Source organism: Puccinia triticina, chromosome 4A (assembly GCF_026914185.1).
Source record: "Puccinia triticina chromosome 4A, complete sequence".
Taxonomy (NCBI): domain Eukaryota; kingdom Fungi; phylum Basidiomycota; class Pucciniomycetes; order Pucciniales; family Pucciniaceae; genus Puccinia; species Puccinia triticina.
This window is the reverse complement of record NC_070561.1, coordinates 8,031,512-8,045,959: the sequence shown is the minus strand read 5'-3', so window position 1 is coordinate 8,045,959 and position 14,448 is coordinate 8,031,512. Positions and strand designations below refer to the sequence as shown.

Below are 14,448 nucleotides of genomic sequence, written 5' to 3'. Positions count from 1 at the left end.
CAGAGCTCAATCAGTTGTTTTGCCCTTGTCATCGCGCAAATGTCCGGTTGTCCGCTAGGCAGATATTTAATCAGCAAGCAGGACTACGGGGTAAATAATTCCGCCAAGTCTCGCTGTCATCAAGGTAGTAGTAGCTAGTCGTGATTTGTTACCGTAGATCGAGCTGCTTGACGCATATCCATCCTGGCCTTCCTTTATCAAAGTCTGGACGGCAACAGTCCAGGACAGTCCATATCGAGCCCAGAAAAAGACAGCGGCGTATGATTATTTTTTTTGGCTGCAGGTGCTGTTGTTTTCTTATCTTGTTTCACTTTTTGCATAATCATGACCATCTAAAGAAAAAAAAGGGGAAATAAACAAACAAAAGATAAACAGAAAAAGATAGGAGAGACAAGAAGGGTGCGGATATTGGAGAGAAAAGCTAGCTAGTGGGAGCCGATCTTCCATTCGAATCTCCGGACGCCAGCCGCGATTACGAACAAAGTCATCATCCATCCGGCGATCGCCAACGGCTTCTGCAAGCTGATCATCGGCGCCCTGAAGTACGTAATCTGTAAACCATAGAGATGCACGATTTCCCATCAATCAATCCACTTCTATCAATATATAAAAGAAGAAGAGGAAAACTCACGTATATGTCTTCGCTGTGTTTCTCCGTGCATCTCAGTTTCTTGATCAGAATCGTTGGCCGGCCTGAGGTATCTAGGTACGTCTTATCGATCAAGTCGTCGACCAACTCAGTCACCGCGAAAGGCGTGTAGACCTGGATATTACTACCCACCAAAAGTAACCAGCAGATTCTCAGTGAAGAACGACCAAGGAAAGGGAGGCTATGGGGATCTTACAAGGCGCCCTCGGGGAGCCTGACTCTCAGGGTAGCCAGGTCGATAGGGACGTCGAGGGCGTTAGTGAAGAAGGGCACTTTCAAGATATATTGGCCGGGGTCGTTTTGTTTGAGCAGTCTGCCGGCCTCGAGGTTGTATCCGACGGTGAAGGAGTAGTTCCAGCCGCCGGCGATCGGGTAGCGGGGTGTGAGCTCGAGCTTGGAGGACTTGGCCTCCTTGGGCTTCTTGAACTTGGGCTGGCCCTGGCCCGGCAGCTTGGTCGTCGAGGGCATCGATGGCCGGAACCTGGACGTCGACACGTTCCCGATCGTGTCGATGTAGTACGGGCTCGAGGCCCCTTGCGGCAGCTCGAGCGTCAGCCCGGTCAGGATGTGCGCTGTTCCTCCCGGTGCCCGTGCATAGACAGCATTGTGATGTACCACTCTTGAGAACGATCCTTTCAGCCTAAGCAAAATCGCGGACTGTGAGAGGACGCCAATCCAAGTGTTTATAGAGAGGGATATGTAAAACACCTACGTGGGCCCCCGGTTTTCGAGATGGATCTGGTCTTCGATGGCCACGTTGTTTCCCCAATGACTGACCTCGACCAGCCTGGTCAGATTGCCAATGACGACCAAGGGGAACGGCTGGAAGTAATGCAGATGGGCGACTTGGGGCTCCTCAGCGAGCTTCGGGGCGCTGATCTTGTTGGTAAACGTGAGCAGATTCGAGCCGCTGGGTTGTTGGATGTCGAAGCCAGCCGGCGAATGTTTTGTGAAGACTCTCGGGGTGGGTGTTCTACAATCGGAAAGTGGTTTGATCAATCATTATTTGGGGTGGCATCTTGATGAGTAGAAATCGGCGTACTTGACCTTGATCTTCACCTGGGCATCTTCGGTCAGCGCTCCGGGGAGAGCGCCGAAGCCGGCCAGGAGATCGGCTTCCCAGTACAGTCCCTGCTTGGCGCCTTCGTCTTGGGCCAAGCTTCTTGGTCGAGGAGAGGTCATGCCGAGGAAGTGGGAGTTGATGGTGATGACAGCCTCGTCGTTGTCTGGGTGAGGCCATTCGACTTCGATGAGGTGGATGTCTCTGGAAGTGACAAAAAGCGCCAGTCAGTGCTCTCCTTCATATCTACCGACTCGAGACCCGACCCACTTCTCGGAATCGTAGCCCAGAGGCTCGATCTTCAGCCCCCGGTTCCCAGGCCCGCCGGTCTTCTTAGGCTCGCCCTCGTAGACCTCCATCGAGCTCAGATTGGCCGCCCGATGGGCCTCGACGGGCAGGTACCACTTCGCGGTCACCTTCTGGGTCCGGGTGAGACGCAGGATGAGCTGTTCGCGCGTGATCGTGCCCGCGACATCGACCGTCCGCTGGAAGCTCGTCACCCGGGCGGGCGGCTCGGCCGGCAGCGTGAATTGGGGCAGGTCGAGCACCAGCTGCTGGTCGGTCGCGCACAGGCTGGTCAGCCATCGTGCGGATAGGCCGATCGTCGCCAGTGAGATGTGTTTCCAGCCCATCGTCGGTCTGTGTCGTCGTCGTCGTCGTCGGTCGGCGCTGGTCTTCGCCAGACTGATCGGGCGAAACCCAGCCTGCTGACCTAATCACGATTACGTAACACAGCCAATCCGAAGGAGTCCCCAGGCAAAGGACTTTCTTCAATCATATGTACTTGGTTTCTCAAAGGCTCCTATTTTAATATGTCTGTGTTGCTACTATACATTCATGGGAACATTGGATTTGGGAGTGTCAACACCTTGTTGTGCATTTTCGTCTCTTGCGATAGATAGAAAGTCAATCGACTTATTTTTTGTTTGTGCTTGATTGGATATATAGCTATAGACGAAAGGATGCAGATAGGATTTCTAGTGGATATCAAAAAAAAATGTAGCCAAAGATGAAGTGATAACAAAAAAAAACAAAAAACGAAGGAGTTCAGAAGAGCATGGAGAGCAGGAAGGAGACGGCGAGGCTAAGTGCCCCGAGCTTTCCGGGCTTCCATGAACATGTCCTCGATCTGCCGATTGACGGCCTCGTTATCGAGCGAGTCCTTAGGGGAGCCATCCTGGTCGTCATCGATGACGATGCATTCCGGTGCTTGGGGCGGGCGCGACGCGGAATCCGAGGCGAGGTTCTTAGTCCGTTTAGCGGAGGAGTGAGGCTTGGTTGTCGTTGTCGTCGTCGTTGTTGTTGTCGTTGTTGTGGATGAGCCCTCGTTGGAGGCCGCGGTAAGGTCGATGGTCGTCTTCCGCTTGGTCTTGATGGTCGTCGAGGTGAACGGCTTCTTGAAGCCTCGCGGCGCGCTTTCCTCCGGCCCGTCCTGCGGCGGCTGCTGCTGCTGCTGTTTCTTCTTCTTCTTCTTCGGCCCCTGCTTCTTGTCTTCCTGGTCGCTCTCGTATCCATGCGTGGGCTTCCCACGAGCCCTGGCCGTCGCGGCCTCGACGGGCGGCTGCGAATCGCTCGCGCCCCGCGGATCCGCTCGCGGCTTCTTGGCCTCCGGACGCGACCGGTCGGGCGCCGGCGAGTTGTCCGACAGCGGCCGTTTGTGGGAGTCCGCTGAAGGCTCTTGGTCTAGTTTCTGTATCCGGTCGGCGTGGAAGCGGGCCAAGGAGGAGGGAAACCAAGATGTTAGCCCATACGAAAGAAGATTAGGATGAAGTGACAGTGAGAAGACAAAACTTGGACTGCTTTGTTGGATTCGCCATAGCTCTTGCGGCCGATGTGAGCAGGCAGGGTGTGACTATCGGTAGACCCGGAAGGGACGCATGTTGCGCGACGACAGGACAGCCAGGGGAAGCCGATCAGCGAGTCTTCGAAGATGATCGTGAGGGTAGGAGGGGTGGAGGATTGGTGAGGCTGGTGATGGGCGTGCTTTGCCGCCGCCGCCGCCGACGATGATGGGGTGACTGCAACCGTCGTCTGCTCTCGCAAGCCTGGGCCCTCGTTCTTCAGCCCGTGCTTAGTGCCAGCAGTCTGTCGGCTTCTTTCGTCTGGCTTCGGGGTCGTCGTGCTTGCAGGGTTTTGCTTCCTTTGCATAAACTTCAGGTTCAGCTGTTTTTAGTAGGGTGGGATGTCAGCGAGCGGCTGATGAGGATGACTGGCGAAGGTGCTTACGGTGCCCGAGGACAACATGGTGCTGTTGTGGGTTGTTCCTGGCGGGGATGGGCGTGGGTTGGATATCCAAATCAAAACGTCGGTTTATTCCACTACACCCCTCGAGCGAAACACCCTCACCACAAGTTTGAGCTGGACGAGGCCACAGCCTGTCAGCCCCCCACCTTCTGCTGTCAAGCGACACAATAATCAACACAGGTATGGCCAGCTGTAGGGTTACTAATATCACGATGCGCCTCAACGGCGGACAAACCAGTCCCACCGGAGCACAGTAGAGAACTGCTCCTGTTTCTTTTCCTGCTCGCCACTAGAAATGCTATGTACCTCGCTTCCTGGGCAGTCTGGCATCACAACTGAAACCCTTCCCCCCACATGTTCAACTCCCAAAATTGAAACACATTCACACATTTTTTTACATCATCTCCAAAATTGTGTTGTCTGAGGAGCAGAGAGGGGCGGGGGCTGGCGGGGGGTGACATTTATAATGGTGTTCAAAGTTGGTTTGCATAATTTTATGCATGCTTAAGGCCGCGTTTGGCAGTGTTATATGACGCGCGTAATAACCTATGCAAAGTGTATGCAAAGGCGCAATTATTACACTGCAAATATTACTACACCTTCATGACGCTGGTGTTTGTCTACCAGCGTCATAATCTAACCCTCCAGTCACCAAACAACGAGTAACTTGGACAACTACGATGAGCTCGACACGCTTGAAGACCCAGAAGAAATGGTACTTATCACCATCTTTGTGATCATCCTGGCCACCATGAAGAGGTTACGTCAAAGGGCCATTCCGTACAACGACCTTCCGTTTTCCGGCGCCGATTATACAGCTGCAATTCTGGGAGGGAATCCACGGCGATGTGTCTCCGTCTTTAGAATACCTGCGTCGACTTTCCTGTTCATCAGTGAACAGTTGTTGGAGTCTGAGGTTGAGCCAGTCTTGAATCTGATGATTGAGGAGCAACTAGCCATTTTTTTATACATTGTTGGGCATAATAATAGCAATTGGCAAGCACAGGACTGCTTCCAGCACTCTGGGGAAACAATTTCAAGGTAAGTGCCATTTCCCTGAAGTTGATTATGTTCTTCTGGTCATTTTTCTGATACTATTTCTTTTGGATGGAAGAGTTTTTAGGCATATTGTGGAGTTGTTTGTGGTGATTTCTGAAAAATTCATAAGCAGTCCTCCGGTCAATCAGACTCACGGTCACATCAAGTCAAATCCAAAATTTTCACCTTTTTTTGATCAATGCTTGGGGGCTCTTGATGGAGTGCACATTCCGGCTTCCGTACCGGCAATGCAAGCTGCGGCTCATCAAAATCGAAAGGGATTTCTTTCCCAGAACGTATTAGGAGTATGTGACTTCAGCATGAAGTTCACATATTTGCAAGTGGGATGGGAAGGAACTGCTCATGATTTGCGTGTACTGGAGGATGCTCGATTGAAGGATTTCTCAATACCATCTGGTAGTTTCTACCTAGGTGATGCAGGGTATGCTCTGGATTGGGGAATTTTGGTACCATACCGAGGGACACAATACCATCTGCAAGAGCAAGGAATGGCTAATCAAAGGTATTTTTCTTCCTTTATTTGAGCCTGCCTTGAAACATAGCTGATGATTGTATGTGCAGGCCGGCAAACCACGAAGAGTTGTTTAATCTGCGGCATTCAAGCCTTCGAAACATCATTGAGCGAAGTTTCGGGGTCTTGAAGCAGCGATTCAAGATTCTCACCACCGCTAGCAAGTATCGACTGGAGCAACAATACAACATTGTGATGGCTTGTGCATGTATACATAACATCAATATCAACCAAAATGGCGACATGGATGAGGTCTTTGAGGTATCTAACTCGGCGATGAGGAATCAAGCACCTGAATCTGCGATCCCTGAGGAGGAACTTAGCGACCTCCAAGACCGAGAGGAGTGTGAAAATTGGAGAGATTCCATTGCTCAAGGGCTCTGGGAACAGTATGAGGCTACTCTCAAGACTTGTTTTGGTTGATTGGGTGTTCTCACTTCGCTATCCCTTTTTTGGTTTTTTTTTTTGCTTATTTTTAGAATGAAAAAAAAAAAACATATGTATTGATTGCTATGGGTGTGCACAAATACAACAATTGCTGAAATCAATTGATAATCTCGTCCATCTGTTGGTCGAGCCATCTTGAGCGGAGTTCCTTGTTGTGAATACTGATGAAGGTCTGGGCGCTTAAGTCGTCCCAAAATATTTTGAATGCTTGTAAGGATTTGTTCTGGCTGGCTTCCGATGCATGCTCCAACTGATAGAGAGCAATTGCTTGTTGGAGATTGGTAGGTGACTGGCGAGGTTGACTTGTGGATGATGATCTTACTTCTTCAATACAATCAACTCGTTTACGGGATGCCTCCAGATAGGAAACAAGACCCTCGATTGCGACTGCTACTGAATCCTTTTTCGTATGAGAGCGATAAAGATATGCCGATGGACTAGGTGTCTGTCGATTCGTAGTTTTGGCAGGGTTTGGTGAGTTATCAATGATTGGTGCCTCGTCATTTGGGTTCTGAGAAGAATCCGGGGAAGGAAGGATGCCTGCCGCTCGAGCCTGAAGTTGCGCAACACAATTGCTGACCAAGCGAGAATTATCTCCTGTTGCCGCCGAGGTCCCAAATATGATCTCCAGCTTGCGATATTCAGGAAAGGGGCTGCCTTGAAACTTTTGCGCACGTGGGTGCGACTTTAAAACAGAGTCAGCCTCATTGTTACATGCCCATGACCATAAGAAATAACTCACCTCCAAAAACTTCTCCCAGACATCGTCCGAGGCTATCACTTCGCAATTAGTTTCATCCCAACCAAACCCGCTCGCATTTTTACATGCTGTAAAGGCATCATAGTCCTTTTTGAAGGACTGGCTGAGCTTAGATTTTACTTTGGTGTAATCCAGGAGGTTTCCAACTTCCGGAAAGGCGTTTCTGATAGCTTGCGCAACATGCCGATGAGAAGCGCTTTGAAAACCGGAGTCCGATCGCTTTCCTCGGTGGACCTCCTCGACGTAAAGATCAAGCATTAAGAGCTCCATTGGACCCGTCCAGAGAAGCTTTTTGCGGTTCGCGCCAGACGGCCTCGTCTCGTTGTCTGGATCCACAGATTTGGTCTCACGTGATCGGATGGGTCCAGGCAAGCGACCTCCTCGACCTCCTCGTGTATTTCCTTGTCCACGGGTGTTGGATCCTGGCTGGCTGAAAGTCCTCAAAAAATCAGAGTCCATTTGTTGAGCTGACAGAATTGGGTCGACAAGTTCTTCGTCCATTGTTGATTGGAGTGCAGCGTAGTGAAATTCTGCAGCGTAGTAAGGGCAGCGTAATGATACAGTTGGTCATTAGATATATATCGGTATCATGACGTTTATGCCAAACACCAAGCGTCGTAATGGCAGATGTCACAATTATTTATTGCGCTGCCAAACGCGGCCTAAATCATAAAATCATAAAAATATTTTGATGAGGAAATTTTGTATTACATAATCAGACAGTCATATCCCCTGCAAAAAAAGATTTTATGATTTTATGATTTATGCATGCATAAAATTATGCAAACCAACTTTGAACACCATAATTTTTCAGTGAAAAAATCATCCATACTATTAATGATGCTGTTGCTGGTTGGAATTCTTCATGTGACCAACCACTCTTTCTCTTTTCTGGACAGCTTCCTCAACACCTTTACTGTTGAGCTTCTCTGTCATTTTTATATCATCATTCCTCTCAGGTAATATTGTGATTTTTCCACTGGCTACTTCAGTGTCAAGATTTTGGAGCACGGCACAGTTTACAATGGAGATGGTTTTGTTATCTGTTATGGTCTAGTCTGTGGCGAGAAAGAGAGAGTCTGGGGTCTGGGGGTTCTGGGGTTCTGGATCCTAAGATGGTAGATTGCAGGATAAGGAGTGGTTCTTCAGCCTCTTGTTAAAACTTTGTCTCTTTCTCTCTTACTCTCACCAAAAATCCCCTTCTTTACTACTTTCTTCCTCATTATACAGTAAACCGTTTGCCCTGCTCCTATCAGAATAGAAATATGTGGGCTTTGTGTGGAACAGTTTTGACAAGACAGTGTGCCTTCTGGAAGAAAAGCTCAAGAAGTGCATCAAACAGATCAGAACCTCCTTCAAACTTGGTGCACAATTCAAACACGGCGGGGTTGAGATATTGGTTGGCCAACTCACTCACCTCTCATACACCCTACCGCAGCTCCATTTCTACCTATTCAGCCTATATAAGTGGCTCATAGAGTGGTATGACCAAAGAAAAAGGGGGCATGCTAAATGCACCCCAAGTTTTTACTTCATGGACACCAAAAAGGGGTACAGCTGATGTGTACCCCAAACCACTTGGGGTGTACACTTACACACCCCTGTGAAGATGGGGTACAGCACCTCATACCCCATAGAAGTTGGGGTGAGCCACAGGGTACCCCAAAACAAGTGAAATCTATGGTGTACATGGCCATGACACCCCATCATAATGGGGTGCAAACCCCCTGCACTCCAATCTGATACTCTGTGATAGGGGTGAGCCCCTTCACACCCCAGATGTACATATCCGGCACCCAGCCCAACTTGTCACACCGGTTGCGGCTTGCCACCAAGAGGACAGACCATTGAGGGGAGTGGGAGTAGCAACTCCCCTCAATGACCAGCACCGACCAATCATTGAGGGGAGTAGCAACTTGCCTTGATGACTGCTACTCCCCTCAATGACCAACACCAATCAATCATTGAGGGGAGTTGAAACTCCCCTTGATTTCTGGTCTCTGTCAGTCATCAAAGGGAGTAGCAACTCCCCTTCATGATCCGTCTGGGTTGGTTACCAAGACGAGTTGCTACTCCCCTCGATGAGACCAGTCATTGAGGGGAGTATCAACTCCCCTTGATGATTGGTTGGCGTTGGTCATTGAGGGGAGTTGCTACTACCCCTGATGACCGTTTTGAAGGGAGTAGCAACTCCCCTCGCTGACTGGTCTGGGTTGGCCATTGAGAGGAGTTGATACTCCCCTCAATGACCGTTCTGGGTCGGTCATTGAGAGGAGTTGCTACTCCCCTTGATGACCGGTCTGGGTCGGTCATTGAGAGGAGTTGCTACTCCCCTCGATGACTGGTAGGGACCGGCGACCAAGGAGAGTCCACCTCTCAATGCCCGGTATGTGTCGGTCACCAAGGGGAGGTGGGAGTAGCAACTCCCCAACAATTGGTCTGCGCCAGGCATCAATCCAAGTCCACCTGCCCTCAATGACCGCCTCCAGAAGTGTGTTTGGGGTTCGCCCCTCATGTACACCATCTCTGTTGGGGTAAATTGGATTGCACCCCAATATCTAAGCTCTTTTGGAGTTTTGATGCAAGTACCCCAATGTTTTTGGGGTGGCTAGGTGGGTACCCCTTGAAGATTGGGGTTTAATCAAGAATACCCCAATTTTGTTGGTGTACCCAGTAGTGTACCCCTTTTTATTGGTGTACATGAAGTAAAAACTTGGGGTGCATTTAGCATGCCCCAAGAAAAAGCCGCCTGGTCCCGGAAAATTTTAATGAAGATCTACACAAATGGCTATCCACCCTGCTCAACTTCAACTCAACTAGATTGATAGCAAACCCAAACCCAACAGAAATTGGGTGGGTGGGTGTAAGGAGTGGAATCTCCTTCACTGATGAAGTGGCTCAAGAGGGGCACAAAGGCACAAATTCTATGACCAAGGACTTTATTTCAAGATGAGCGGGAGCTAGCTCAGAGAGATGTGTCAGTCTACAGGGATCTCTCTTTTATACAACTGGTGAGAAGAGAGAAATAGTGGATAAAGTGAAAGCGGTGAATGGCTTACCTAGCTCAGAGAGATGTGTCAGTCTACAGGGATCTCTGCTGAGCTAGGGAAGGAACAGGCTGAGACTAAGTACCGGTGGATTATGTAATCTAACAATGATAATTGTGACAGCTTTGTGATAATTGTGACAGCCCTGTGATAATTGTGACAGCTTTGTGAGACACAAAAGGAGGGGGCTTACAGTGGGGGATGTGTCTACTAGCTTTGGCATAGTTGTGCTGATAGGCCGCAAGTGGGCCCAACTCCGCCTCCGGTCAGTAGAGAAACTAGAAGAAGGATTAACAGAGAAGACGGAAAAAGAAAGAATATATTGCTTAGAGGTGATCACGGTATGGCTTGGCCTGCTGGTGCTGATCAAGATTGGAGCAAAAAAGAGCAAATCCTTCATTGTATGGATGGACAACTCCACAACCAAGTCAGTAATTCAGAAGAGGAAATCAAGTGACACGTTTGTTAACACGGGGTGGAAAATAATACAGAAGATTTTAATAGAACATCAGATAGACCTTGTGGCCAAACATGTTACCTCAGCGGAGAACAGAGTGGATGCCTTATCAAGAGGGATACAAGATGGACAGAGAGGCTGGGATCAGGTGATCATACTGGTACCAAGAGACTTGGAAGAGCTGATTGTACAAATAGAATCTTGAAAATCATTCAAATTCTGCACAATTGAATTATAACACAGAAGGACATCTACTGAGGGAATAGGCTGGCCTGGAGCCTGGCTCAGCCTCAGGCACTACCTGAGTTGCGGGAGTGGGCTCTCCAACCTTTCAGAGGTCTCTGACAAAGAGAGTAGAAACTATTAATGAGTTGAGCTTCCCAGGAGAGAATAACAAAACTCTTTCACAGATCATCTCTACTTTATCTAAAAGAAAACTGGAGAACTCCAGAGTAAGGAGAGAAAGAAGAAGCCAACTTCCCTCAGCCCACACCGGGTAAACTTGGGGAGCTACCACATTAGCTCCTGGGTTTACTCAAAGACACACAATATGAAATCAATCTATGAGCCCATGGTGGATGTGACAACTCAGGCGGCCAAGCCGTGCATCACATAATAACAGGAATGCCCAGCTAGCGCAATGGACTTGTGTTTATGATTATATGATACATGTTTACGCATAGCTGTTTTTATCTCTTGATAAACCAATTATTGAAAAAAGAAAGCTTTTTTTCTTGCACGGAAAAAAGAATTTTTGTATGGTACAGGCCCTAACTGTTTCTTGAAGTTGGGGCTAGTACAAGATTGAAAACAAAAGTTTTTTCTAACTTAACCCTGTCCCAAAACTCAGGGGGGGGGACACACTGCCCTCTCCAATAGAGGGACTGAGTGAAGTTAGAAGCACATCACAGCACAAGATGAAGTTCCAGACAAGACTTGAAAGCTGTGCTACGCTGCAGAAAGCAGGAATTTTAGCACAGCGTAGCGGCTGCCGCTAACTCCCCAGCCCAAAAAGCCGTAGCACAGCGGGATCATCACTGCCACCAGGAAAAAAAAATAGTCACTCGATGACAAGTGACATCATGCGAGCTCCAGCGGGCTACCCACCATCTACCCACCATCTACCCATCATCTACCCACCATCTACCCATCATCTACCCACCATCTACCCACCATCTAACCAGTTTAAGAATTTCCACAGGAGATCCTCAGTTTTTGCTGGGCACCACTGATCCCCATTTCTGGTCAGCTGATACTCAGCTTTAGCTCCCAGCTTATGCTCAGCTTTGGTGCCCAGCTCATGCTCAGCTTTGTTGCCCAGATCAGAACCAGTCCTGGCCCAGCTTATTTTCAGCTTTATTCCAGTCATGGCTCAGCTTAGACTCAGATTAGGACTATCATTGGCCCAGCCAATGCTCAGCTTTGGACCAGTATTGGCTCAGCTCATTTTCAGCTTTGGATAAATCTCAGCTTTGGATAAATCTCGGCCCAGCCAATGCTCAGATTCTGAGTCTGACCACTCCTGTAACAGCTTATGCTCATCTGTGGACCAGCCTTGGCTCAGCTGATGCTCAGCTGTGGACCAACCTTGGCTAAGACAATGCTCAGCTGTGGACCAGCCTTGGCTCAGCTGATGCTCAGCTGATGCTCAGCTGTGGACCAGCCTTGGCTCAGCTGATGCTCAGCTGATGCTCAGCTGTGGACCAGCCTTGGCTCAGCTGATGCTCAGCTGATGCTCAGCTGTGGACCAGCCTTGGCTCAGCTGATGCTCAGCTGATGCTCAGCTGTGGACCAGCCTTGGCTCAGCTGATGCTCAGCTGTGGACCAGCCTTGGCTCAGCTGATGCTCAGCTGTGGACCAGCCTTGGCTCAGCTAATGCTCAGCTGTGGACCAGCCTTGGCTCAGCTGATGCTCAGCTATGGACCAGCCTTGGCTCAGCTGATGCTCAGCTGTGGACCAGCCTTGGCTCAGGTGATATTAATCTTTTGGATAGTCTCAAAACATCTGATACTAAGCTTTAGAACAGCCTTGGCTCAGCCAATGCTCAGCTTTGTACCAGCATTGGCTCACCTGATGCTCAGTTTTTGAAAAGTTTTGGCCCGGCTGGTGTTAATCTTTGGAACAGTATTGTCCCAGCTGATCCTAAGCTCTGCACAAGCCTTTTCCAAGATGATGCTCAGCTTTGGACCATTGTTGGCTAAGCTGATGCTCAGATTTGGAATATTCTTGGTCCAGCTGACACTTGGATTTGTTTCAGGCTTGGAATATCCAATGCTCAGCTGTGGCCCAGGCTCAGCCAATGCTCAGCTTTGGCCCAGGCTCAGTCAATGCCTACTGCTCAGCTGTTCCTGGGAAAAAATTAGGATCAGCTGACTGTGCCACATTGAGTGCTCTGGTGCAGTCCTGCAAGCTCTACAAGTGCTGGTGGAGCAGACTTGGAGCAGCGCTGGAGTAGCTCTGGAGCAGAAACCAAAGCTGCATCATGTCACTTGCCATCAAGTGACTATTTTTTTTTGCTGGTGTGCGCTACTGCTGAAAGCAGTGGTTCCCCAATTTTTACCCAACCCAAAAAGTGGTGGCGCAGCAGGCAGGGCCACTACTTTCAGTGCAGCACAGCGGCAACCAAAGCCATGGTTCTTTGCGCTTTGCTGTGCTTTTTTGGCGTGCAGTAGAGGACTGCTGGGCAGCCAGGCCAAAAAGCAATGGCGCAGTGGGACCACCACTGGGCTACCTCTGAAAGTAGCGGGTCCCCGCTGTGGTGATTTATATAGGTGAGTGTGGTAGAATGTCCACTTGGGGATAGCGCGGGTGGGAATGCACAGAGTGGCGCAGGCAGAGTGCTTTCTGGTGACATACACTACCAAGATGGATGAATTTGCGAGTTGTATATTGATGAATATAGCGTATATTGATCAATTTATATTGATCAATTTTTATTTTTTATTATTCCTCTTGATACCTTTGGCTGTGTTCCATGTCTCCTTAATACTCTTCTATCATCTCTCTCCTTCCCCCTGTGTTTGCTCAAAGCCACAGGATTTTTTTTTTGCCTGATAACATTCAGAAATTTCTACATACACCATTCAATTCTTCCTGAAAAGAAGAGATTGCAAGTTTTAGGATTAATCCAGGGTGGCTGAGGGATCTCAAAATGGGTTTTCTTTTTTTTTTTACTTCAAAGATTGATGTTATCACACTACAAACATTTAATATTTTGCCCAAAAAAAAAATAAAAGTCAACATGAAAAAAATAAAACCAAAATTTCACTCAGGGGAACAAACTGAGCATGCTGAGCCAAAAAAATAAAATGTCCCAAACTGAGCAAAAAACATTGGACAATGTCTTGGGATGGTTTTTTTTCACGGGCCTGGCGGGCCTGGAGCGGGCTTGAGCGGGCCTTGAGCGGGCCTGAGATGGGCCTGCCCCAAAAGCACATTGGCTCAGTATTGAAGAAGTTTTGCCTTGCCCTGGGAGCTTCTTGGGCTTTTGATGGGCCCAAAATCTCAACATGGGCTTTTGGTGGTCTAGAAGTATCAACCTGGGCCAATGAATAGCCCATGGGCCTTTGAATTCCCAGAAAGCCCACCATGAGCCCCCACATAGCTAATGGGTTGTTGGTAGCCCATGAAGATCTCCATGGGCCAACAGATACCCTCATGGGCTTTTGGTGGCCCATGAAGATCTCCATGGGCCAACAGATATCCTCATGGGCTTTTGGTGGTCCAAAAAGCTCCCCATGGGCTTTTTGTGGCCCAGAAAGGAAATAAAAAGCCCATGGGATCTCATGATGGAACTTTTCCATTGGAAGTATCTGTTGGCCCATAGGGATCTTCATGGGCCACCAAGAGCCCATTAGCTATGTGGGGGCTCATGGTGGGCTTTCTGGGAATTCAAAGGCCCATGGGCTATTCATTGGCCCAGGTTGATACTTCTAGACCACCAAAAGCCCATGTTGAGATTTTGGGCCCATCAAAAGCCCAAGAAGCTCCCAGGGCAAGGCAAAACTTCTTCAATACTGAGCCAATGTGCTTTTGGGGCAGGCCCATCTCAGGCCCGCTCAAGGCCCGCTCAAGCCCGCTCCAGGCCCGCCAGGCCCGTGAAAAAAAACCATCCCAAAACATTGTCCAATGTTTTTTGCTCAGTTTGGGACATTTTATTTTTTTGGCTCAGCATGCTCAGTTTGTTCCCCTGAGTGAAATTTTGGTTTTATTTT

General features: G+C 49.0%; 1 protein-coding gene across 1 annotated transcript; it reads right to left on the bottom strand.

Annotated features, from left to right (window-relative positions):
- Positions 1-425: 425 nt before the first annotated feature.
- Positions 426-3,953, bottom strand: PtA15_4A850 (uncharacterized protein; the record flags this gene model as incomplete). Its single annotated transcript, XM_053168777.1, has 10 exons — positions 426-551; positions 632-773; positions 846-1,289; positions 1,362-1,622; positions 1,692-1,913; positions 1,980-2,282; positions 2,828-2,982; positions 3,265-3,399; positions 3,501-3,872; positions 3,936-3,953. 10 exons carry the CDS (start codon positions 3,951-3,953, stop codon positions 426-428), a joined length of 2,178 nt encoding a protein of 725 aa, XP_053019952.1.
- Between the last annotated feature and the right edge of the window lie 10,495 nt (positions 3,954-14,448).